General features: G+C 49.7%; 2 protein-coding genes across 4 annotated transcripts in view; one reads left to right on the top strand and one right to left on the bottom strand.

Moving 5' to 3' along the window:
• GATB (glutamyl-tRNA amidotransferase subunit B) overlaps positions 1 to 5,717 on the top strand; it is an 82,399-nt gene extending 76,682 nt beyond the window's left edge. The window contains exons 13-15 of one of the 3 annotated variants that reach the window (XR_009534101.1): positions 1,053 to 2,378; positions 4,996 to 5,118; positions 5,558 to 5,717. Coding sequence is in view for 1 of the 3 variants with exons in the window: in XM_060116335.1 (XP_059972318.1) it covers positions 1,053 to 1,181 (129 nt within the window). In the remaining 2 variants the exon portion in view is untranslated. Of the gene's footprint in view, positions 1 to 1,052; positions 3,314 to 4,995; positions 5,119 to 5,557 lie in introns of those variants that run through there. The other 2 variants (XR_009534102.1, XM_060116335.1) reach the window with 2 other exon arrangements.
• Positions 5,718 to 8,917: 3,200 nt separating this feature from the next.
• The window catches only part of FHIP1A (FHF complex subunit HOOK interacting protein 1A), a 100,742-nt gene continuing 84,418 nt past the window's right edge, over positions 8,918 to 25,241 (bottom strand). Inside the window, exons 8-11 of the mRNA XM_060095220.1 lie at positions 22,010 to 23,152; positions 15,315 to 15,493; positions 14,891 to 15,029; positions 8,918 to 9,171 (exon numbers count right to left, since the gene is read on the bottom strand). Coding sequence (XP_059951203.1) covers positions 8,918 to 9,171; positions 14,891 to 15,029; positions 15,315 to 15,493; positions 22,010 to 23,152 — 1,715 coding nt within the window. The remainder of the gene's footprint in view (positions 9,172 to 14,890; positions 15,030 to 15,314; positions 15,494 to 22,009; positions 23,153 to 25,241) is intronic.

The following is a 25,241-nucleotide window of genomic DNA, read 5'->3' as shown; positions in this document are numbered from 1 at the left end:
GTTAGCAAGTTTCGACCTCCCAGGCCTGCGGCCCTCTCCCAAGGTTGCCGAGCTCCGCTTTGTAAGAGGACCTCTCTATCAGGAAGCAGCAGGCAGCAGTGCACAGGGGCAGAGACAGGGAAACACTTCAGTTCCGTGCCTTTGAGAGCCGGGAAGAAAGGCAGAAGGGAAAATTATTTGTAAATTACGGAGAAAATCCTTGACAGGAACATAGCTGGAAATCAAGTCATTCTGTGTTCTGAGCGTAGAACAAAATAGAAGAGCTAAAATAAGGAGCATCCCTCCCTCCCCAAGTCTAATCATATTGTCCAGAGATATTTTTCGGTGGGGAGAAAAATTGCTCGCATCCCTTTCAGAATGATACCACCTACCCATCAGCTTGCGGGGCCACTAACAGCTCTGTAAGGAGCTCTCGATGAGGACAATGAGCCTGTGCAGGGTCTCGGCAATCTCCATCTTCCAGCCTCATCTGGAGTGACTGATAAAGACACACTGAGTTTCAGACTCAGAATGCAGCACCGCGTGCAGATACTCGCAGACGCTGTTGCCGATCAGAAGCAGGACGTCGGGCGGGTGGCCCTCACGCGGTGGCTGTGTGACAGGCACTCAGCGCCCCCTGACCCGGCCCTTCCAGCCTGCCAGCCAGGCTCTCCCCAACCAAGATGCTCGGGGAGCGTTGCCATCTCGTGGCTTTGTCTTCTAGCAAACGAGCTTCTTGGCAGGGAGTGGGGGGAGGAGAGCCCGCTGAGCCCCCCGGAGGGTCAGGGGGCTTCACGATCCGGCACCCGGGTCCTGTGCACCAGCTCCTCAGCTGTGACACGTCACAGTCCTCCTCATTCCCTTCTAATCAGGAGACGGGGTAGCAGACACCTCCTTTGCCAGGAGCCCAGAAACCTCCTCCGAAGGTCACCGCCTCCCCTTTTTCCTTTTCTCATTCTAGATCTAATACAGAAAAAAAGAAACTGAATTTAAGTTTCCATAAACGTAAACTTGATTTAAGATTTTTAGGCGAGAGCCTCTGTTTTCTCCTCTAAAATAATTTGTCTTTAAAGGTCACAGATGTAAAGAAGGGAAACCCCAGGGCCATAAACAAACTGATTGGGTTGGTCCGAAGAGCGACTCTCAGCCGAGCAGATCCAAAGGTGATAAGGGAGGTGCTGGAGAGGCAGCTGTCGTCGTGACGGGTTCAGGTCCCCCTGCCACGGCCGGGCTGGAGCCTGTGCGCTGACGTCCTAGGCCCCAGCCAGACGCCTCACCCGACCTGCGCCTTGAGGTGCCACCTCCACGCAGACCAGGCCTGGTGCCGTTGCTTCAGCGACATCACACGCTTCCGGGGGAGGTGCAGCAGTGGTGAGAAACAGCACGTCCTAGTGCACAGTGACGCCGAGCTCAGTGCCACATGCTGCTTCAGATACTGTCACCACCCTAGGAAAACGTTTCATTCCGCAGGTCCCTCAACAAATATTTTTAAGCACATGCTAAGGGCCGGGCGTTGTTCCAGGTGCTGGGGATTAGCGATGATGAAGAGAGGCCGTGATCTGGATGCAGTATTTTGTTTCAGGCGCTCTCATTAGTCTTAGTACCAAGAATTAGCTGTATTCTCCCATCACTGAGTAAAAGTGATGTTGCCCATTCAATGCCCAGGGATCCCAGAAGGCAGAGGTCTGAGAATAAATGTTTTTTTGTTTTTTTTTTTTTTTTTGGTAAAAAAGACAACAGAAGTTTTCAAATAAATTTAATGAATAAAATTTATACTGAAACATCACATAAAAAATTAACTTACATCAAAGATTGTGCAGTGGACAAACCCCCATCCCCACCCTCAGACCAAAAAGTTTTAAAAGGTGAAAAAAAAGCTGTAACATTAAACTGATTTGTTTTGCCTGGAAAGAATAAGATGGTAAGCTAGTAAATCAAAATCTTGACCTTTAATGGTAACTGTGGTACAGTTAACAGTAGTCCATGGAGGCTGCATTGCCCTCACCTCTGTTCTCATGGCAATAATACTATTTCTGTGTCGCACTTGGGCACCCCTTTGTTCACTGCACGCCTTTGTTACCTCTGACTCACAACACTAAAGGCCAGTTTTGCAAGTGCTGTTTTTTAAAAGCACATGTCAAATAAACTGTGACATAAAAGAAAATCACTGGAGGCCCTGATTTGACACTGAATTCTCTCTTGTACTAAGAAGAGTACAAACATTTCCGTCATGAACGGTGCTCCAGTGGCAGCTGGGGACCCGGAGAAGAGTCACCAACTTAGCAGCTCGTGGTTCCTGGTTGTAGACGATCGCTCAGGACTTCCCTGAGGACTGCCCCTCGTCCCAGCCAGAAAAGCAGGGACCAGTCATCTGGCTTATTTCAGACAAGCATGAAGAGGTAAGGTTTTTTTAAAAACTAACTTTTTAAAAAATGAGTGACTTAGAAGTGTTAAGAGAATACGGTACGTTACATCACCCAGGAAGCTGCGTGCCCCTCACGCATCCCGTTGCAGTACTGAAAACTCCTGGGCCTGACAGTAAAATATTTTCATCAAACCTCTTTTCGAGAGAGAAAGGCAGAGCCAGTCCCCACCCCCCCACCCCATGGCTCTTGAGTCTGGAATCTGGTGGGATCATGATTTTGTAAGAAATGATAAGATTCAGTTTTGTTTTACAAACTCCATTCTCACCAAAGTTCTGGCTTCTTGGTCATCAACCCTTACAGAAAGCACCGGACGATGTTTCCAGACCATTTTAAATCAAGGGCTTACTTAAGTGGGGTCTGGGAGGGGCGGAGACGGCCAGATGGAGGCCATTTACCAACAGTATCACGTCATATGTAAACCGTCTTACGGACTGATCATTTCAGGAGAAGAATGCCATTGCTGGGGGTCGGGGGTAGAGGGAGGGCGAAATGGGTAAAGGGGGTCAACTATATGGTGGCAGACAGAAACTCAGCCTTTGATGGTGAATACACTGTAGTGTATGGAGAAGTCAAAATATAATGTTACACACGTGAAACATACAATGTTATAAACCAGTTACCTCAGCACACGAAAAAGCACTTGATCTTTAAAATGCTAACTGTCATCCAGCTCTGACAATTGCTTGTTGTCTTGAACGCCCACTTCTGAAATCCTTAAAATGAGATTGTGTTGTTATAACTGCTCATAGAAAGAAAAAAACATATCAGAGCACAGCTCAGATATCTTACCTGGAACCTGACTAGATATTCAAAATATATGCGTATCTAACACCCTAAGAAATTCACAAAGTATGGCTCTACTTGTAACTGGGCTTAAGTGCAATACAACTTTAAATACATTTTTGCATGAGTGTGAATTTAGTCTGGTTCTGTTTGCTATTCAGGGGGAAATCTCATTGAAATGTATGAGTTGGCGCCACAGGGGAAGCCAGTGCCATTTGTCATTGGAGCCCACACACCTGGAGGCTGGGAGGGCAACGTGCTGGAAGACTGGCTCCCCCGGGTGCCCTGTGGCTTGAGGAGGAGGTTGGTTGGTCGGCTGGTTCTGGGGGGAGGGGAGGGGCGGCGGCCGCAGCACTCGGCGTGCTACCTGGCACAGGATCCGTTTTTAGCAAAAGTTCACTAAGTTTATAAAGCAAAATTAATGGACAACCTTTTGTGGAAGTCCCTCTGTATGAGGGGTGGGTGCTGCCATCCACTAGGCTTTTAAACTCTGGGTCTAGGAAGGAACTTCTTGACTCTGTCCAGGCTTACGCATCAAGGTGAACTTCTGTTCCCATCTTTTAAGATGTAGACAACCCAGGGGAAAAAACTTGTCATTATTTATACCAAGTTAAGGATGTTTTTAGCTGAGCTCCCTCCCTCCCTTCTTTTTGGTAATTATGGCTAATCTGGAAGAAGGCTATGAATTGTTTTCAAGTAAACACTCTCCTAGAGCTTTGCGTTGGTTGGTTAGTTCGATATATAGCTTACGGCCAGGACCCACAATCCATATTGTATTTTTCCTGTCTATTGAATTTAGCCACATCATTTCAAGGATTCTACATAGGACTATTTGAAAAAAACCACTAGATCTATATGAAAGGCCATGTTATTTACCCACCACCAAAAGCAGCGTGGAAATGGCTGCCATGCCTCTTCAGCAGATTTTAGACAACTTGCATTTGTGGATTATTTGTGAACAGAGCGGACCCCCGATGGTGAGATGGAAAGCGCTGATTGAAATCCTCTCTGTTGTCTCCCTTAGTCAGACGTCTTAGCAAAAATCATTTGAGTAATATTGTCAACACCAAATAATCTTTTAAAATATCTGCAGGGCAAAATGGTACCTCATTATAGGTGGGCCTTTTCTAGACTTGTCCCAGTAAAAAGTCAGCTGCTGCCCTAAGAAGCACAGACTTCTGCAGCCTCAGCTCCATGAAATGCATAATCTGGACTAAGAGCTGCCATAACCCTTGTCAGGTTCGGAAAGCACACAGTAAATGTACGGTTCCCCAAAGATGCCTGAGATACGTATGGAACGCATGCAGGCAGACCCTACTGGCGGCCTTGTTCCTTGTGTGGGTGACAGGAACAAAATTCACAATGATGACAGGACAGGGAGGGGCATTCCCAGCTAAAATCGGCCCCTGTCTTAGGATTCCAAGTGCGGAGGCCAAAGAACTTTGCCCCTGTCCCTCTGGTCCCTACAAAGCCTCAACGAAAATCTTTCACTGAAGCCCTCGTTTATCCAGTTAATGAGCTGCCAGGATGATCTGTCCTCCAAAACAAGTAATGGCCTAATAAACGCCTGAACATAGAGAGGATTTACTGAGGCAAAATTATCCCGAAAACAATTCTTAGTCTTTTGAGAGCTCTTTCGAAAGCGTTAGGTTTATGATGGTCATTCAAAAAGGAAAAAAAAAGTCAACTCCATTTTCTTAAAATGTTTCCTCCATGACATGATTTAAGAAATGGAGTATAAACCAGTTTGACAGTGTTCTGTCTTAAGCTGTTATCTGATGGAGAATGAGTGTTGTGTGATTTACAGTCTGATGGCTGAAGCGAGAAGGGGCCGAGAATATCTTCTTAACGACTTAAAGTGTTACGGTCTCAGCTACAGAGGGCTGCTGTTCAGGAAGAGCTAATACCGCAAGGCTGGCTGGGACGCGAGGTGAGCCACAAAGTACCCCGGCCTGGCCAGTGACTCGAAGTACCACATGCAGTAATAGCTGTCCCGCAATAAAGTGTTTCTCATAAAAATGGCCAAGCGTGCCAGCCATTTCAGTAAATACACGGCTGGTAGTTAGCAATTACATTGACCCATCCCTACGTGAGAGCTGGGTGTGCCCTGCAGACATTCACCGTCACACCTGTGACACGTCCCACCCCCGCCGGGGCCGCACTTCCCAAGGAGAGCAGCCCAGGCACACTGACCCACGTTCAGAACAGGCAGCCTACCCACAACCCCAAACCTCTGAGCTGGAAACTCACCCACACTGACCCTGGCAACCAGGCTGATTCCAAGACATCAAAAACGACTTTCAACCCCGAGTACCACGGGCTGCCCAAAATTAACAGGTAACCTGAACAGTCACGTATCCTGTCTCTAGATTCTACTCATAAGAGGATGCTCTCCTGACAACACCCTGGAGCCAGGATGTCTTAATGGACTGAAAATCAACTGCATCAGACCTAAGTAAAAGCCACTTGATGAGGAAAAGATACCCCTGAGGACCCGCGGAAGAAGTGAATGCATCCTCCCTACCCGTGACAGAGGCATCGATTCCAACCCCAGCTCGTCAAAGTATTTTACTAAGTCAAATGGGGACCATTTCACAGTTCCCCTAAATACCGGGGAAGGAAAGGAAGGTACCTACTAATAAAACCACATCTCTGATTGGTTACTCCAGCATTCCCACTTCATGTCTGGGACTCTGTAATTCACTCCATAAAACTGTATTTTAGGCTAAACTCAACCTGGAGTCGCTTTAAAAATTTTAAAACAAACGTTTTTAAACATTTGGGCACTTCCAAAAATCAGTTTTAAGTATCCCAGTGCTCTCCTATATTTTGAAGGACAAAATCCACTCCACCTAGAACTTTACGTCAGACTCTGAGTTATGAATCAAGGTGAAGGATGTGATGCTCCAGAAACCCGTGACTCACCTCCGCTGCCCGGGGCCACCAGGCTCGACACAGCGACGCCAACCTCAGGGGCTGCACCAAAGCCTGTGTCCACTGAGTCCTGGGGTGGGGGGGGGGTGTCGCAAAGGCATCCACACACTGGCACATTTTCAAGCATGCCAAGTATTGTTCAAAATCCTTCCCCAAACTCATCGCAAAAGAGATTTCTAAGGGTGTCACCTATTACTTTATGACTAGAACATTCTACTTCATTACCGAGATTTTTCCCATCAAGGAATTCCCATCGCCACCCCCTGCTGTTCAGTATCTTCCTATCTGCCTCGATCAGTGTTCATTCCTCCAAACCCCCCAGCATTTGTTCTTCTCCCATTTTAGCTTCCGGTTTCTGCTGTGTTCCCTCTCGCATGTCCACACCACCCCCGAACCATCCTTAACCTAACCCACCTGGCTGTTCCCCTCAACTGCATGGGTTCACAAGTTCCCTAGAATATATTTCCAGGCCCATTTTATGACTTCATTTTGAGAAACGCTGGACTCAGTACTCTGGTGGAGGGCTGCCGTGGTTTCAGAAACCTGAACCAGTGTCCACCTCCAAATAGGTTGGGTTGTCATGTGTGTTTGCTACCAGCACCCATCCGTGGGAGGTAGTTAATTTTCCTGCCTCTCACCCCACACCGGTCATCGCTGTCCTCCTTTAAAGCAAATCTACTTTTTTTTATAAGTACCTACTTAATAAAATACTCTTTCCCAGATGATGCCTTCCACAAAGGAAACTGTGGTTTTCTATAATAGAGCAACATGGACTCAAGGAGAAGAATCGACACCATCACCAGATAACGGAGAGACGTGGAAATCATACCAGAAAGCTGAAGAATATGGCTCTCAGACGTGACTTTAGCTTCTTATATACCTGGTGAGTCCACACTGGAAGACAAATACTTGTGCAAAGCAAAGCTGGAGGATAATACATTACATTACATTACAGCTCAAACTCGTCTCCTGCTCCTCTCTCTCCATCTCTGAGCCACTGACTTTTCCAGTAGAGACACTTACGCAAATACAAGTGGATGTCGGGAAGCCAAGAGCAGGCCCGTCCGCTGGGCCTCGTACATTCTGGCTGCTGCACCGCAGCCGGGCAAACCATCTTTCAAGACAGATAAGTTTGAAGTCAGAAATGTACAACGAATCACTATCTTTGGTTCCTTGCCTAGACTTGCAAGCACCGCGAAGCTGGACTCCTGAGAGCCACCCAGCGCCGGCCAGAGCTCCTGAGGCTTCATTCCAGGACTGGCTCACTCGCTTCAAGATCCCTGAAACACAGAAGGCAGCCTCCGCCCTGCAGCGTCTCAGATGTGCTTCTCTCCTCCACGCCCTTCCTGTACTAGGGCCTGATTGATAAAAACCAAGCCAGTGCTCCTGAGGCACCACCACCAGCCCTGTGACTGCCCCCAGGGCCCAGCAAGATGCCCACAGAAAGAACAGAGAGACCCGGGGCTTCCAATTTCCTTCCAAACATGGGGGGGGGGGGGTCATCCTGCTTACATGCTTCTCACCTGCCCACAGTACAGGAGAGTGGAATCTAATATCCATGAATATCAGTCGTTTATTGTCCTGTTCTTTTTTAGCCCACAATTAATTATTTTGTGTGTTTGCCCCTCTCTCTGTGGTAGGAAGACCATGGCTCTAAGTATAATTACCCTCGGCAGAGCAGGCTGCAGAGCAGAGAAGCACTAATACATCACGGTGGGGCCTCGTAATGAACCCCATTACTCAGAAGGCAGGGTTCCTGTGTGGAGTGAGCCCCAGCAGGCTCCCAGCGACCTGTTTGCCTTTACATCCTGGTTCCGTAAGTGGCTGTACAGTTCCCGTTTCTCTACAAAGTGCAACATATTAGAAAGAGCAAACAGATTTTAAAATAATTACCAAGGTTTGTACAGATTGTATTTAGTTTACTCTTATCCTTTCCCCCACACCATACCCCTCCAAAAAAACCCACTATGAGACAGTTTCACAGATGAACCAGTTTGTTTCATAAAACACTTAAAAAAATAATGATGGTTGTCTTCTTACATAAGCATATACCACACTTTGTTCATCACACCGATCAAAGTCCTAAAAGCCAAAGAAACATTTTGCATAGGCATCGTTCATTTTGTGCAAATCTGACTATAATAAGGCTATTTTCAGTGTTTAGGTAGTGATGATACACTGAGCAAGGAAAGCTCTCAAGCAACAAAAACGTTTCCCTGCATTTCAGATTCTCTCCAACTACATCTGACTTCCCAGGCAGAGAGCTGAGACCAGTGGATTTGCCTGCACTGTAAGGCAACCCGTGCTGGGCGGAATACAAGTCTTGGAAGTAAAATGCAAAGGGACGGATGCTGTGTGCTTGTGTGATGGAGGCAAAAAGGGCTCCATCTTCATTCTCTTTATAAGACGGAAGCCACGACGCAGAGGCCACAGGGGCAGGTGTGCGTTCTTACGTGCTGTTGAAGGTCCTTCTGAGGTGGGCACCTCCAGAGATCACCGCGTCCCGGTGTTCGCTGGGTGTGCTCTAAGCCGCAAGCAGAGTGACTCCGAGGGATGGGAGGATAAGGACCAAGAGCTCTGAGGAGGAAAAACTGAGCCAAGACTTAGATTCCAGGGGGTACAAGGTGGGAAGATCCGGCTGGGGAGAGGAGGCGCCCAGCAAAACCCCCTCCCCACATATCAAGTATCGTCAGGAAGTCTCAAAGTAGAGGTGTCTGTAAGCAGCTTCGCATTTAACGTTCAGTCAAGACACTAAAACCTTAAAGAAACAAGAACCTCTATTTGAAAAGGAAAAGCTAACAGTAGCTGTCATCCGAGTCGCCCAGGATCTTGCAGCAGAGAATGGAGTGCTCCTGGGCCAAGGCAGCTAGCTCCTTCAGGAACTCGGGGAAGAGGGCGGCCGCCAGCATGCTGTCCCGCAGGGGCGGGGGCAGGCTGGGGGGTGCCCCGGCCACCTTGGCTCTGTTCGTCAGGAAGGGCTGAAGCACTCGTGGGGGGCCATCCAGGAAACTCCGGCCGCTCCCTGTCCTGGAGGCATCCTGAACGGGATCTGAAACTAGAAGGAAGACGGCCATGGTGATCCTCCAGAGCCCTTTCCGCCCACCCCTTAAATGAACGTGTGTGTGTTGGGGGTGTGTGGAGTGGAGTGTCTCGTGCGGGTTCAGCTCCCGCTCTGACTGGAGTCTCAAGACACGACCCCCAGTCCCCGCCTCACTCTACTCTGAGACACATGGATCTGCCCAGATCAGCTCCAGCACTGGGCATGTGACGTGAGAGTTTGATGCCAAATCCGGTAGGAGGACCTTCATGTAGACACTGTGGCAAGAATACAGGTTTATCAAGGACCCTCCCCGCCCGGGGCCTGGCGACGGGGGAGAGGGAAACAGGCACGTCCTGCGGCCACATCAACCAAGTGAGGACACAGGTCACTGCGATGGTTAGTTAGGAGCGTTCAGGGGCTCCACCTGTTCTCCCGGCCTCCCAGGGTCGGGGTGACCGTCCGCCCTTTGCCAGCGGAACCCTGACCACCCGGCAGAGCTGCAGGAGGCCACCCGAGTTACACACACCACGCCCTGCCGTCCGCAGCCTGGGCTCCGGCCTCCTGGGCTCCCTGCTGACCCCCAGCCCCTCTGGCCAGGACTTCCAGCCACCGTGGGCAGCTCGTGGCAGCAAGTGGCTTGGACCTTCCATTCAAGGAAGGTTTCCAGGAGTTTCGATTTCAGTTTCAAAAATGTAGGTCTAAGATGATATGAACCAAACTTCAGCATACCCAAGTGATTTGCATTTTCATATCAAATCAGTTTTACCAATTAAAATGGTTCACCCTTCCCAACTATTTAATTCCTGGAGATCTCCAGCCTTCACACTGACAGGACTTATGTATGCCGCCTTCCGCCCCCGACTCACACAGACTCATTACTCCTTATAAATCATTAGATTCAAGCTCTTCATTATTTTGGCTGCTTTTTAGAATTCAGTCCCATTTTTCAACACTCTTCTCAGAGTGTCGCTTAACTGTGGTACTAAAAATTCTTGACATTTATAGTACTTTCCACATCTCACTACTATCGTCTTTAGTGTTAAAAAAAAAAAAAACTTCCGCTTTACTGCTTTAAATATCCTTTTCGATTAAAGCTTATCACAGTTCATGCCATAAAGAACTGGAGAAGTTGTTGAGAATCTGCTGCTACCTTTCACCAGAAACTCACACTATGTCTTGACAACAGAGTGAGGACGGAAGTGTTGACCTCCCTGAGGACACTGCCACCCTTGGGGACCACGCCTGAGTACCTCCATCCCGGCCCTCCAGCACTGCGGCACCCGGCTCTCCAAAGGGCCCCCGGCGAGGGTCACCGAGAAAGCTGGGCTGATGCCTCGGGGGGTGGGACGCTCCGGGCACCAGCCCCAGAGCCACACTGCTCGTGCTGGTTCCCCCAGCTGGCGTTCCCTTGCCCGTGTCTGCACACCTAAACCTCACCAGGCTTAGACTCTGCCACTTATCAGCTGAGCGACATCAGGCAAGTTGCTTTACCTCTCTGTACTTTAAGGTCCTCATCTGTCAAAATCTCACGGCTGTAAGGATTCAGTGAGTCAGTAGGTATAATGTACACAAGGACCTCTTGGTCGTGTCAGCCATCACACCACCGTCAATGCAGCCGTCACTGACTTTACAGACCACTCCCGTTTCCTGCCCTGGAAGTGATCCCCTGCTCTAGGCTCCCACTCATTTTATGTACCAACTGGGGCTTGCAGTGCCCTTCAGACTTGCGTTGCTGTTTATGTGCTTTCTCCTCTACCAGACTTTCAGGTTTCTGAGAGCTGAGCCCCTAGACGATGTGTCCTTCATGGCCCTAACACGCTTCCTCATCCACAGAAGAAGCTAATAAACATTTGCTGAATGAACGAGGGAAGGGACCGACCAACGTCAGGTCCTCCCTATACCTGATCTTCCTGGAGCTGGTTCATTTCCTCATCTCCGTCTTCCTCTTTCAAATTCACTCCTCTTTTCCCCCAAAAGGGCTTTTGCGGATCACTTATCCAGCTCGATCCATGAATTTAAAAAGCGTCATCGCTTAGGCTCATTTACCCAGCTTGAATCTAAGAATCAACGCTGTCTTCCCTAATGAAGGCAGGCGGGCGCCCAGGGAAGGAGACGGATGGCCAGCAGGGAAGTCCTGGCGGTGGTTTCTGTCCCGTCAGCATAGGACTGGCCCTTCCGTGAGTCAGACTCAACTCAAAAACAAGGAGACCCGAGTTATGGTCCCTACCTGGCAACTAGCTAATCATATAACGTCTCAGTTTCCTTTTCCACAAGATGGGGATAATACCTACCTGGCCCCCTTCTAGAACTAGAGATCAGTGAAAGGACTCTGAATACAGGTAATACTAGAAAATACCACCTCTGTGGTTTAAGGGGAAAATGAAAAGACTAGCAAGTAGCTGAGCCTCAGAGACCAATAGTCTCAAGAGTGACAATGTGACAGGGGCACAGGAAGTCCACCCGGACTTCTGTTGGAAGCGTTAGGCTCGTTTCACCAGGGCCTGTGTGATGGAGCAGCTCGGGCTGCGGGCGCCCCTCATAAAAGGGCCCAGGGCACGGCTGCAGCGCCCGGAGCAGAGGCAGGGAGGAGGGAAGTTTACGGAAACGTCAGAACCGGGAGTGGTTTCCTGAAATGTTACCCTGGGTCTGAAAAGCCACAACAAAGGGTTTTCAAGATACTACTGGGAAGACTTGAGAAGTGAGGAGAGAAATCCGTTACCCCTCACCTCCCTGTCAGCGGCATCAGACAAGGCGCACAGCGCACGGACCTGGACACCCCAGTATGTGGCCTCTCACAGGATTCTAATCACTCATTGCTCTGTGTCCCGGTGAGAATAGGGCTCCCAGATTCATCTCATTTATAGACAATCACATCACACGTGAGGCTTCAGCTTTGTACAAGGGGACGGAGACCTTCGTCATTCTGTGAGTTGAGAGATTTTTGAAGTTGAGGGGAGGGTGTCACTTTGCTAACCTGAACGAAGTTAGGAGGTTAATCTGAAAAGTTCCATCAAACGGAAGTCTTCTATCCCGAGAGTAGCTTCCTACAAGTCAATGTCCCCTGAGGGTCACAGACCTTGGAAATCATCCCCCACAGCTGCCTAATTGACAACCTTACGCAGTGGGAACAAGACCCCCCTGGGCACGTATCTGGCAGCCGCCACCATCAGTCTGAGGCCAGGACAGGGCACAAGGCATGCTCACCTGGATCGTGTAAGTCAAGGAGGCTGGTCAGGGTGTGTAGGCACCGGGGCTTAGTGATCCTGGCTGACCACCCGGGCCTCTAACTTCAGCTTCCTTCTATGAAAATGAAGCTAACAGTACCTTTCCTGCCCATTGCACAGTGCTGTTTGAAAAGTAAAACTGTCTGGGAAAGCACTTTACAAACTGCAAGATACAAGTGAAGACCAAGCCCAGAGTGCAGTGTGGGGAGACTCAAGTCCCCTTCTGTCTGGAAGCCTGCAAGAACTGCCATAATCCCTTGCAGCTCTTCCCATCAAGGGGGGGGGGGGTCTGCTCCACTCCTGCACCTGGGCTGACCAGTGGCTTGGCCAACAGAATACAGCAGAATCGACCCGGTGGAGTCCCGAGCTGGTGCCTCAAGGGACTGCGTGTGCTCCTGCTCTCACTCTTGCAACCCTACAGCCGTGAAGCTGACAAGCCAGGGCTAACCTGTTGGATGACGAGAAACACGGACCCCCATCACCACGGCCAGCAGCCACCCCTGTGAGCCGGGCCACCTCAGATGCCCAGCCGCCCGCTGATGGCAGCCCCCGAGCAAGTCTTACCAGCATCAGCCATGCCCACCCAGGCCAGCAGGCCACCCGGGCAACCACACAGACTCACGAGCACACGTGATGGCTTTGTCTTGAGTCCCTGAGCTTTTTGTGGTGGTCTGTTATGCGCGAAAGCTAGCTGAGGCACCGTCTCTCGCAGGGTGAGTCACACAACGTGCCCCCTGTGCTCAAGCCAACAGGCCGACTGTCCACGGGGCTAGGAGAGGCCACGTGGGGCCCGCAGGCCACCTTCCCACAGACGTGGGCACTCCTCCCTTCCAGAGATGGCCCACTTGCTCTCATCCAGGGCCAAGGCTAGAAGCTGGCCCTCATTTCACCAGTGGCACAGGGCCCCCCTTTCTTTCAAAGTGTGCCTTGCGGTGTCCTAATGCCCCTCACACCCCGAGTCCTACAGCCAGAAAGGACTCGAGAGATGGAAGACAAACCCTTCACTTAAAGAGTCGAGGAGGGACTTCCCTGGTGGCGCAGTGGTTAAGAATCCGCCTGCCAATGCAGGGGACACGGGTTCGAGCCCTGGTCCGGGAAGATCCCACGTGCCGCGGAGCAACTAAGCCTGTGCACCACAACTACTGAGCTCGCGTACCACAGCTACCGAAGCCCGCGCACCTAGAGCCCGTGCTCTGCGACAAGAGAAGCCGCCGAATGAGAAGCCCTCGCACCACAACAAAGGGTGGCCCCCGCTCGATGCAACTAGAGAAAGTCCGCGCACAGCAGTGAAGACCCAATGCAGCCAAAAATAAATAAATAAAAATTAAATTAAAAAAAAAAAAAAGTCGGGGAGCATGAGGCCCAGTGAGGCCAAGTGACCGTGATCAAACAGCTACACAGAGGCAAGGTCATGCCTTCACAGGGCTGGGGTTTGTTCAGCTTCCCTCAAAGGTTTGACACTGCCCTGAGTTACACTTCTGCCTCTCACTCCAAATCGTGTTTCCGATCACATGCTTTAGCCCCGGACCAAGAGCCCTGCTCTCTTCACTGTTCACCTGCCACAAAGAAGCCTGGCTTGTCCTGGGCAGATGAGCGAAAGCCAGCGCAATGTGGGCCGTTCCCTGGTCTGCCCTCTCACCAAGGCTGAAGCCACAGCTCAGGAGACAACTGCCGTCAAACCTGCGCTAGCAGAGCCCACCCGAGGCCAGGCAGCCCCGTCCCCAGGCCTGGCCACCGGCAGGGTCCTCAGGCTCCGGTCGGCGGCCACCCCACGCCCCACGCCCACTTGGCCAGGCCTCCTGAGCCGACGGGAGGCGCCCTCAGGACGGCTAAGGGGTGCATAAACTTTACTGCTCTTGCTCCAAGGGAATGGTTTTCACCTTCCAGAGCCTAAAGCACATTCATTTGGGGCCCGAGAGTATCTGAAAACATAATAAAGAGAACGGATGCCCTCCTCAGGGTAGGACCGGCCAAAAAACGGCTCAGGGTGTGCACATAACGCTTCCTTCTGGCCCACACGTGCTAAGTTATTTATTCTAGCGGCAGTCCCCACATCACTCCTGCCCTGCAGTACTCTCGGTCAGGAAAGCAAATGCCCCACTAGACCCTCCAAACTGGGACCGGGCCGGGTGCGGGCAGGGTAGACTTTCCTTTGGGTTTAAGGACGCTCAGGGGAGGCTCCTCCCTGCTGCTTAAAAATGGAAATCTAGGGCTTCCCTGGTGGCACAGTGGTTGAGAGTCCGCCTGCCGATGCAGGGGACACGGGTTCGTGCCCCGGTCCGGGAAGATCCCACATGCCGCGGAGCGGCTGGGCCCGTGAGCCATGGCTGCTGAGCCTGTGCGTCCGGAGCCTGTGCTCCGCAACGGGAGAGGCCACAACAGTGAGAGGCCCACGTACCGCAAAAAAAGAAGGAAATCTATTTAGATGCTTTTAGGGTCCAGGAGCTCAGGCAGCCCCTGTGACTCCACGTCGGGAAGCCGGGGGAAAGGGAGGAGCGGCTGACCTTTGGTGGGTGCCTCGGGGCTCGGGCCGGACAGGTCCACGCGGAAGAGCAGGTACTGCTGTGCTTGCATGAGGAGGCCCGGGAAGTCTCTCTCCCCCGAGGCGAACTGCTCAATCTTGTTCTTCACAGACGCGAGGACCTGTCAAAAGCAGCACCAATGACGCTACGCTGCAGCACAGAGTTCCACCTGCATCATCAGGACACCTGCCAGGCAGAGGCCCCGCCGCAGGAACGACAGGGTTTTGACTGCCTGGGTGTTCTGGGGAGGCCCTCTCGAAACGTCAAACCAAGCGAAGCTTCTAAAGCTTCGCAGTTTGTCTAGACACATCAACACAACCAGCGTAACAGGTAACAGTAGGGGCAGGAGAGCAAATGAATGAGAACGGGGCGCGGCGGGGCGGGGCGCGGAGGGGCGGGGCGGTACCTGGTAGAGGGAGCGCACGCTGGGCTGGAAGACCATGTTGGTGTTGAGCAGGAAGGAGCGCAAGAGGGGCTGCGGGTAGCTGGCCAGCTGCGTGATGATGCCGATGAGCAGCAAATTCACGTGCAGCGAGTTCTCCAGCATGTTCTCCAGCTTGGACAGGACCACGCTGATGAACGGGCCTGTGGAAGGACACGAGGCTTCAGGGCCGGCTGGGGGCACGGGCCATCTCTCCGGAACACCGAGGAGCCGCCGGGGCCACGGGGGCGAACCGAATTCAGACAAGCGCAGCCGACGCGGCCACGTCGCCTCCTGCCTCAAAACCAAACCACAAGACACACCACCGCCACAAAAAGAAAGCAGAAACACGGGCGTGGTAGCTAGTATTTTGTTTTGACTCCCAGAGGAGTTTTAATGCTTTGAAAATTATCATAGACCTTTAAAAAAAAAAACAGATGACCAATAATTTAATTTTTAAAATCAAAATATACTTTTCATACTATTTCTGTATCTCCTGGGGCTGCCAATGCTCAAAAACATGGCATGCATCATCCCGTGATGCTGCGTGCTGTAGGGCGTCATGCAAACATTAGAGGCCATCAAAAGTTCTAGTAACAAAAAAATCTTCGTGTCGTTAAAGAATAGTAAACACATACAACTATGTTTACCAAACAGCAGCACTGTGAACGGGGGACTGTCTATATCCCCCAAAAGCACCTGAGAAAGACTCTGTCTTGTCAGTGTCACAATGTGGAAGAACCAGAAGAGAAGATGAGAGGTAAAGGTGGGCTTGGCTGTAATTTGAGAGCCATGCTTTAATTTTCAGGGGGAGGTGGGGATGAGAGAGAGGGAAGGGACTCCGTTAGGGGAGCTGGAGTTTGGTGTGTCGTAGGTTCGTTAAACAAGAAAATCCCTATCATTATAAAAGCAGTTTGTAAAAAAAAAATAGGCAAAAAGAAACTGACTAATCTGGGTCACTAGAAAAATAATATGCTTTCTGTTTGAGTTCACTGAAGACAGGGAAAATCCAGACAATAAATCTGGCATTAATAAAACTACTTGAAGATGTTTTCCATTTTCACCATAAAAGTGGTCCATTAAACAAAATCAATGAGAATTTTCTATTTCCCCCAGTGGAGCTATTGATGATGTCACTAAACCATGGCATATTTATGACAAAAGCACATAACCCTCGATAAATAAACATGCCTTATGAAGATTTCACCAACATTAATATGAGTTTAACAAAAACATACTTCATCGCAAGATGCTTCATTCAGAAGCCTTGGTAGCGGAAGAGGGTAAACCCTTTTTGTAAGAAAGCAGAAGCTGTAAGAAATGGGAACAGCAAACCACACCGGCAAGTAACAGGATAATGACAATATTCCCGGTGCCACAAGCACAGAGGATGTCTTCTTAGGGGCCTGGGAACTCAGAAGAGACACTTGCCCTTTGTGTGTTGAGATTAGCCCCAACGTCCCCATCCTTGGGGGTCAGGGGCAGACCTCCTGAGTCACTTTCCATGACACAGGAGGTCAACGAATTCTTTGAATAGAGAGCCCTTGCTTACAAAACTGGGAGAGTTTGCCAAACACATTCAGGAACTCTGGACTGGAACCCCATTCTGAAAGCACCTTGATGGGGTTCCATCAAGAACCCCGAAAATGTCACCGGTAGCTCTTCTTGATTCTAGTCTTCCAGGCAGACCGGGGAAGGCTGCTGCTGGCCTCCCTCCTCCACCCCAGACCCGGGCTTTCCCCGCAGTCCCTGGGGCTCAGCATCTATTTCCTTCCAGAGTAGAGACAGGTGAATCAGGTGATACTTGGGTGGGAAGAGTCTCCTCTAAAACCTGTCTCCTTAGTGGAGCCCTCAGCTTCTCTGCCATAGGCCCAGACTAGAGCTGGCCTCACCTGGCCATCCTACAAAAACGAAAGCTGCGCGGTGCAGCGGCAGGGGAGAGAGTCTACAGTCCATCACTACTGAGAGGGAGGGAAAAACCCAGCCTGCCCCCCCCGCCCCCGCGCCCTGTGAGAGTGAGGATCGTCACTGTCTCGCTTGAACGACAGAGTAGTAGGTCAAGGTCAGCAGATTGTCCTTATCATCCACTAACAACCTTAATTACAGCTGCTTAGGCGTGTGCAGTAAGAAACAGATATTAAACACTTTCAAGTTCCTGTTTTATTCCTAGTTGCTTTCTAGCACTTAAAAAAAAAAAAACCCTCCTTAGCAAAATGCAGTTGCTAGGGGAAACTGGCAAGCAGCTGAAAACGAGAAAACTCAGCTACAATTCAGAAAGCTACAGGTGTGTGTGTGGGGGGGGGGTGGAGGGTGTATTTTTTCCCCCTTTTCTTGCAGGAAGACAGATAAATTCCGCACCCATAAAATACTGAATCTTCAGAACAACTAATACTATGCCGTTTCCTTCTCTCCCCGCAAGCCCGCTTTTCCCTGCCTCAGTGGCCCCCCACCCCAGCTCCCAGACTCCAAGGGGAGCTGCCATCACCCTGCACCCCAGCTCTGCAGAGTCCACCCTGGAACATCTCCCAAGCGTGGACCGCCACCTCCCCTGCCAGACTGCCTGACGCCAGAGACGCTTCATTTCTTGTCTGGACTTCAGCAACGGTTTTTCTATTTTAATAAAGACTAAAATGATTTGAAATTTCGCTGCTTCAAGCACTATAGGAATATAAAGAACAGGCCTCTTCCCTGGAGGCAACCCATGTTAACAGATCCAAGTGTATTCTTCCAGAAATGTTTCACATATGTAGTAAGTACTAATAACTGAATTATCATTCAGAACATTTATTAATCACGTATTATGTGCCAGGCAGTGTTCTAAGCACTCTTAAAGTATCAACTTACTTAAATATTCACAACAACCCTACAAAGTGTGCTTGTTATTTATTTATCCACATTTAAAGGTGACCAGAATGCCAAGTGCACAGTTAGTAATGGAGTCACGATTTTAATTCAGACCATCTGTTTCCAGTGCCAGGACTCTTAACCAACACACTATCTTGCCTCCCAGGGTGTGTGTGTGTGTGTGTGTGTGTGTATGTGTATCTCCTGGTATTTTTTTAAAAACAAATGATAAAATGACAACACTGTCTACACACTGTTCAGCCCCTTGCTTTTCCACTGCACAACAGCCCCCAGAGACCGTCCCACATCAGCACACACAGAACTGTCTCATTCATTCACAAGATATTTGGTTGCCATGGGTGTTGCATGAGCAAAACAGTCCCCTACTGGTGGACATATAGGTTATTTCTAGTCTTTTTCTATTATAAACAATGCTGCAATGAACATCTTTGTGTACACATCTCCGGACATCCGTGTGAGCACAGCTGTGAAAATGTTCCTAGAAACATTATTACTAGTGCATTCCAAATCCTGATGTGATGACAAGTCTCTTACTTTGATCTTCCTGGCACTAACCTCTCCTCACTCCAGTGCTCTCTCCCCACTCTCCAAGGCTGGCCTTTCCAAACACAGATCTGGTCACATCATTCGCCAACTCTGATCATTCCAGGGCATCTTCAGTGCCAGGAGCACAAGGCCCCCATTCCTCAGCGTGGCCCAAAGCCCCTCCTGGGCCGGCATCAAGCAATTTTGTGGCTTCCTCTCTACCCCCCAAGACCCATGCCTTGTTACCCCCATGTGCTATCAGGCTCCTTTTCCTTGCCTGTTGTTTCCTCTGCCTGGACTGTCATTCTCAGCTCCTTTTACCCAGAGCTTCTGTTCACTGTGCCCCTCCTCTGTGAAGCCTTTCCCACTCCCCACACTGGGCTCCCATAGGATTTGGATACAATGACTGATAACACATTTCCTACTAAGAGGGTATAAGAGGGTATAGTTCTTTATTGACGTCTCCTCTGAACGTCTACAAATCCCTTCATTTTGTGTCCTTAGTACCTAGCACAGAACCTGCCAACTATTAGGGGATCAATAAAAGATGGCTGACTTCATGAATAAATAACATTAATTAGATAAATGAAATGCAATGCTTTGATTTTGCTGAGAAGCAAATTCATTTCAGTGGAAATCAGGATTCCATGGAGAGAGGGAAGTTAAGCAAATGCTGCAGAACAAACTCAGAAGTTTAGACACTACAAAGTTCACAAACGTGGAAAGAGAAAAGACGTTTCCTGAAGCTGTGTACAAGCTTCAAAGGAGGAAACAGGCAACGTTTTTGTTAAATTACCTATATGTATCCAAATCTCAGGTTATGTTTTGGCGGTGTTCAGGTGTATCATATTCAAAATATTGATGTTATTTTATAGGTGGTGTATTAGCTTTTTTTTTTTTTTGCCCTAAGCTATACTTTATTTCCTCAATTTACATATTGCCCAGGGATGAAGCTCCTTGTATAGGCTGGCATTCTAAAGAACAATCTTCATTAGCAGTGGGTAGTCCTGATGTCTCGGAGAACACTGCAGACAAAGCTAGGATTCCTGCTGGGGGAGAGTAAATGGCGCAGCCCTCGGGCAGAGTTGGGACTGAGCTGGGCTACTCTGCCCTCTGCCTCCCACCAAGCTCTCCCCCACCCCCTCCCCTCCCTCTTCCCTTATCAACTGGGAAGAGCCAGATTATCTAATCCTTTTTACTTATGATTGACTGATTGAATTTTAATTAAAACCCATTCGCACTGAAATGTTATCTGGGCTAGAACCTCAAGCCTTTTAATTGTGGAATTAAAAAGCTTTCTCCCCATTTAAATAAATTTTCAGGCATCTGTAAACCGATGAATAAAAGTTGGAGGAGGGCCGAAGAGCTCCTTGAGATCACGTTAAGCCTACCTGGCTGGACCCGAAGATGCTGTGACTTCGTGTATTTTGGGTGATCCAAGGAGATGGGAGCATGATCTCCGCCCACCGAGCTGCCCCCTGCTGGCCAGGGAAGGACAAGCCTCAGCTGAGGCTGCTGGAGGCTGCCTGTGATAACAGTAATGACACGGCCCACCACCCCAGGCCAGGATCTCATTTGGTCCTCCCAGAGTTAGGGCACCAAGACCACATGGCTGGAAGCGCCAGAGCCAGGAGTCCCCACAAGGCGTGACTGCAAGGCCAGTCTGTCCCGCTGAGATGTTGGCTCCTTAGGACCCTCTCCTCTAACTGAACACCATTCAGGGGTCCCACCCCAGCTGTCCCTGAGCCTGAGGACCCCTCCTCTGTGCCAGGTCCCTCTGTACCACCATGTGCAGATTTCAGATTTTGTAACAGAGCAGGACCCTGTGGGGCCTTCCCAGGACAGACCCCCTCCCCCCACCCCTGCCATGTCCTCCACCTGCCTCTTGCCTGCAGGAAAACTTTAGCCAAAGAATAAATTTAATCAGAGAAATGAGAAACTAAAAAAGCAAAGGAAAATAGTCAAGCAAGACAAAATAATAACAGTCTAGCCATGAAACAAAGTCAAGGCCCTTTAGTTCCTCCTCAAGGGCTGTAGAAAATATTCTGAGCCATGTCCTTTGAGCTGTTTTGTAGATACTGAAACCCTCACCAGGTGGAAGAAGTGAACTACATGATGACCTGACTGCATACCTGACATAAGCTGCTGCAGTTCTAAGAACTGGCCTCCGAGAAATGGGAACAAACCAACCCTGGAACTGAAGACTAACTGTACTTAAAACAACCGTGATGAGGATGCTGATCAGACCACTGTGTGACTCATTTCAAGATGACTGTCAGAGCTCACTGTGCTGTTTCTGCAGGGAGCGCCCCCCTCCGCCTATACACCCCTGAAGCTCCCCTTTAAAAGCTCTTGCCCCCTGATCGGCAGTGGGGAATTGGCTTTTGGACACGAGTCCACCTTCTTCCCAGGTTGCCGGCCTCCTGAACACAGCAATCTTCTTTTCCTACCGACAAGTATTGGCTTTGAAGCAGCGAGCAGCCAAACCTGAGTTCAGTAACAATTTTACTTGGGTAATAATTTAAGGATAATAATTCTATCATAATTCCTAATCTCAATCCACTTACCTGATACCCCATCCTACCCCTTTGCCTCGTCCTCCATTTCTACCTGCTGTTAGGGGTTTACCAGTGGAACACAGCCAGTCTTTAGCACAGTGATGAGTTTATGTGGGTCTACTCTACTTATTTTTGGATGAAGATTTTGTGATTAACTGAAATGAGCCCCCAGGCCCAGGCAAAGGCACGACTGGCCCCAATGGCCTCTGCTGTGTGTACACAGCCACGTTGATTCAAGGGGTATTCTGAGTACCTACTATGTGCTCTCTGCACTGTTCAGCACCAGGGATAGAGCAGAGAACAAGCCAACATCTGTGCCCTCAGGAAGCACACATGCCAGTGGGGGAAACTGTAAATATTTTTTTTTAAATACACATAAAAGCAAATGCTAAGGAGAAAAATAAATTAGGCTAGAGGAAATGAGGCTATTAAATAATGAGACTGGATTTCTTGTGTGGTTTAGTCAGTTCTACTACTTTATCAAAGGCATATCAAGGGAAGTTACTCAATGGCAAAAATTTAGCCTCTCATTTGCTGGAGAAAAAAAAAAACAAACGACAGAATAAGATAAAAATAAAACCACCCCTCCCTGCTGCTTACAAAAATATCCCACCCCTCTGGTAGGTAAGCTGATAACGCTCCTTACCTGCACCTACCTCACTCTCCGGGTGCCATACGTACAAGCGCTTTCAAAAGCAGAAACCACAAAGCAATCTAAGAGCGTCACATCACCTGTGAATGGGGTGCTCTGAGTCCTCGCGGGACGGCGACTGGCAAAGGCAGCCTCATCTCTCGCTCCGAAGGGGGACGGCTGGGTCTCTGCGGCAGGAGCCTCGGCTATGAAGGAGTCAGAGTCGTCCTCCTCCCCTTCTGGTTCCTTCCTCCCCTCCTCCTCCTCTCCTTTGCCCTCCTCTTCCTCCTCTTCCGGCTCCTTTGTAAGAAGCAACGGATCCGGCGGGGAGACATTCTGCTCCATCAAGCCCTCGGTGCTGGGATCCAGGTCTCTCATGATTTGGTCGTACTGGGCGATGAAATCGTCACCCTCAGGGTCAGTCACTGTCCGGCGTGCACCGCGCTCTGCCCCGGGGTTGGGGGCCGCTACCTCGGGGCTTGATTCTAGGGCGACTTCAGGCTCGTTCTCTCCTTCTGGTTCCTTGGACACACCGTGAAACACGTCCGAATCGTGCCTACCATGTCCCTCCTCTGAATCTGTCTCTGACTGAGGGCCGGGCAGGGGGCCGTTGCTCACGGGGGGACCCTGGGCCTGGGTCTGGGCTTGGGTTGGGGGCCTCGCGGCGTCCTCCCGTGAACCGCTGGTGTCCTCAGCATCCTTCTCAGCACACAACCGGTACACCATCACGTCATCCTGGAAGTCAGACTCTTCGATGTAGGCCCCTTTGAAGAGCAGGATGGCGTTCTTCTTCATCTCCTTGATGTGTCTGGGAGGATCCACGGGGGCCGGGGGGCCCGAGCTCCCTGCATCCTCATAGGGCCCAGGGCAGCCCCCACCCACCCCCGAGGAGATCCCGGTATCGTAGCTGTCGTCCCACTCCAGCTCCGTGTGGCTCTTCTCCTTTCCGGGAGCCAGCTGGGGCCCCGTCGTCCCGGGGACCGGCTGCGGGAGCCCGAGCACAGGGTAGGTGGCGCTGGGAGCCCTCTCCTCGGGCGGGCCCAGCAGAGCCGGGCAAAGCGCCTCGGGGTCGGGGGAGTCTCCATCGTATAGGGCGGACCACACGTGGCAATCCCGTATGCAGCGGAGGATGTTGGTGTGGGCCTCCCAGAGGTACTGCAGGTAGCTGATGTCCAAGGCTTTGCCGTACTCCACGATGCAGGCCGAAGGTGAGAACGCCTCGGGGGGCGGCTGCTCTGAGGGCCCTGCCCCGGGAGACACACAAGTCAGAACTGGGCAGGGGGACACAGGCAATGGATAGGAATGCAACTCATCCAGCTGCCAAGGCTTTGTCCCACCAGCTACTTTGGTTCTAATAATTTCTGATGAAATGATTTCCAAACAATAAAAAAAAGTGAGATTTTAATAGGGAAAAATAAGAATAGAAACTCTATCCTCATAGAAGATACAAAGCCAATCTGGCTGGTCAGATACCGGCCATCACCAACAGAAGTCTGTTACTTGGTATCAGTCTTTAGAGAAACGTGAGCTAATGAAGGCAACCTCTCAAGATTTTGCGAGTGAGACAGGCTGGGACCTGGGACCCTTTGCTGCAGTGCTGCAATGCTTGCACCTGGACACACCTCTCCTCAAGCAACAAAATACAAAGAAACTGTATGGGACTAAAACTAACTGCGTGCATACGCAGTTGGGGCAAATTCTGGACCCAAAATATACAAAGAGAGCAAAAAACCCAACTGCCACTTTTGAAGAGCCTGGAGCAAAAGCAGGGCACTGCGCATGCCCCCTGCACTCAACACCACCTAAGGAGTGGGCGAAACACCTAAGCCAGCCCTCCTGACTGACCCCTGGACCCACCCGTACCCTCACCCCATATAAGGAGCCAGCTCGGCCCCCACTCAGGGAGCCAGCAAGGGAACCTGTTCTTTGCTCTCGCCCCGCCCATGCTCCAGCAGGGGACCCAATAAAGCCTCGCCTGAATTTCTTGTCTGGCCTCTAGTCAACTTCTATTGATTGGGGAAGGCCAAGAACCCTGGTCAGTAACAGGAGGATTAAGTTAGGTAATATATCCAATGTAGTACCTGCCACTGGGTAGGCAATTAAGAAGATTTTTACTTTGACTCTAAAGTGGAAAGCCTACATAATCCATGGATTTGGGAAACAGATTTTCTCTAGAAAACCCTGGGTTTTTCGAAAAGGCTGTTAATTCATTCTGCCTTCCTGGGAATTATTGGGAATTATATGTACCAAACAGTGACTTAAGATAAAGTCATATTCACTCCCAAAATAGCCCTTTTAACCTAAGAATGATACCCTGACTACCTTTGATGTTAAAAGCTCTCAACCGTGTAACTGAAATAGGTATGAAAACATCTGCATTTAAGTTTACATTTTCCTTTAGGGAAAAAAAAAAAAGAACTCAGACAAGGGAAAACACAAACTCTACCATTTCTTAAACATCTACTACATGGCAGGTGCTTTCTCAGTCAGTGCTATCTAATTTAATCCTCACAACAACCCTACGTGGAGATACTATTTTCTCCATTTACTGATGAAGAAATTTAGACTCAGAGACAATGATCACCCAACGAGTCAGTGGCAGAGCCAGAAGTCAAGCAAAAGCTGTCTTACGTCAACCTCTCTCCTTTTTTCGTTCGATGCCACACCTTTCAACCCTATTCATTGTCTAAATCTCTACCTGACTGGGCCACAAGTGAACCTTTTAAGAATACACATTTTCACGTCGTTAGGGTGGACATAATCCATTTTTTACAGCTCTGTTTTTAAAAGTTTACCTCTTATCCACTTCGACTACTGATAATATTTATTTAGCACTTACTACATACTAGGTAGTTTTCTAACAGCTTTGTATGTCCTATATCACTTATCCTTGGAACAACCCTTTGAGGAAAGCAGATGAGGAAAAAATCTTAGAAAGATCAAGTAGTTTGCCCAAGGAGGGAGCACAGCTGATATTTAGAATCCTAGCTCTTAACTACTGCACAAAAATCACATTATCTATCTACCCACCTACCTACCTGTGTAACCCCCTATCCATCAGGGCACTTAGCCACCGTAAGGCAACCTCAGAGAGAGGAGAGCGGAAAGAAATGGAATTTGGAATCAGAGGACCTGTGTCCTCTGTGTAACCTTAACTAAGTCAATCCCTCACTCTGAGTCTATTTCTTCATCTATAAAATGGTAATGCTGTCTTCAAAGGATTAAATGTGATAACACAGGGAAAGAATGTGGCGAGTTGCAGGTACTCAATCATCATACATTTAACCTGAAATTTGAATTCTGCAGAAAGGTCAGCCACAGACTCATTCTTAA

The sequence above is a fragment of the Mesoplodon densirostris genome, chromosome 1, assembly GCF_025265405.1.
Source record: "Mesoplodon densirostris isolate mMesDen1 chromosome 1, mMesDen1 primary haplotype, whole genome shotgun sequence".
Lineage (NCBI taxonomy): Eukaryota > Metazoa > Chordata > Mammalia > Artiodactyla > Ziphiidae > Mesoplodon > Mesoplodon densirostris.
Note: the sequence above shows the minus strand (reverse complement) of the source record. Positions and strands in the feature narration are given on the sequence as shown.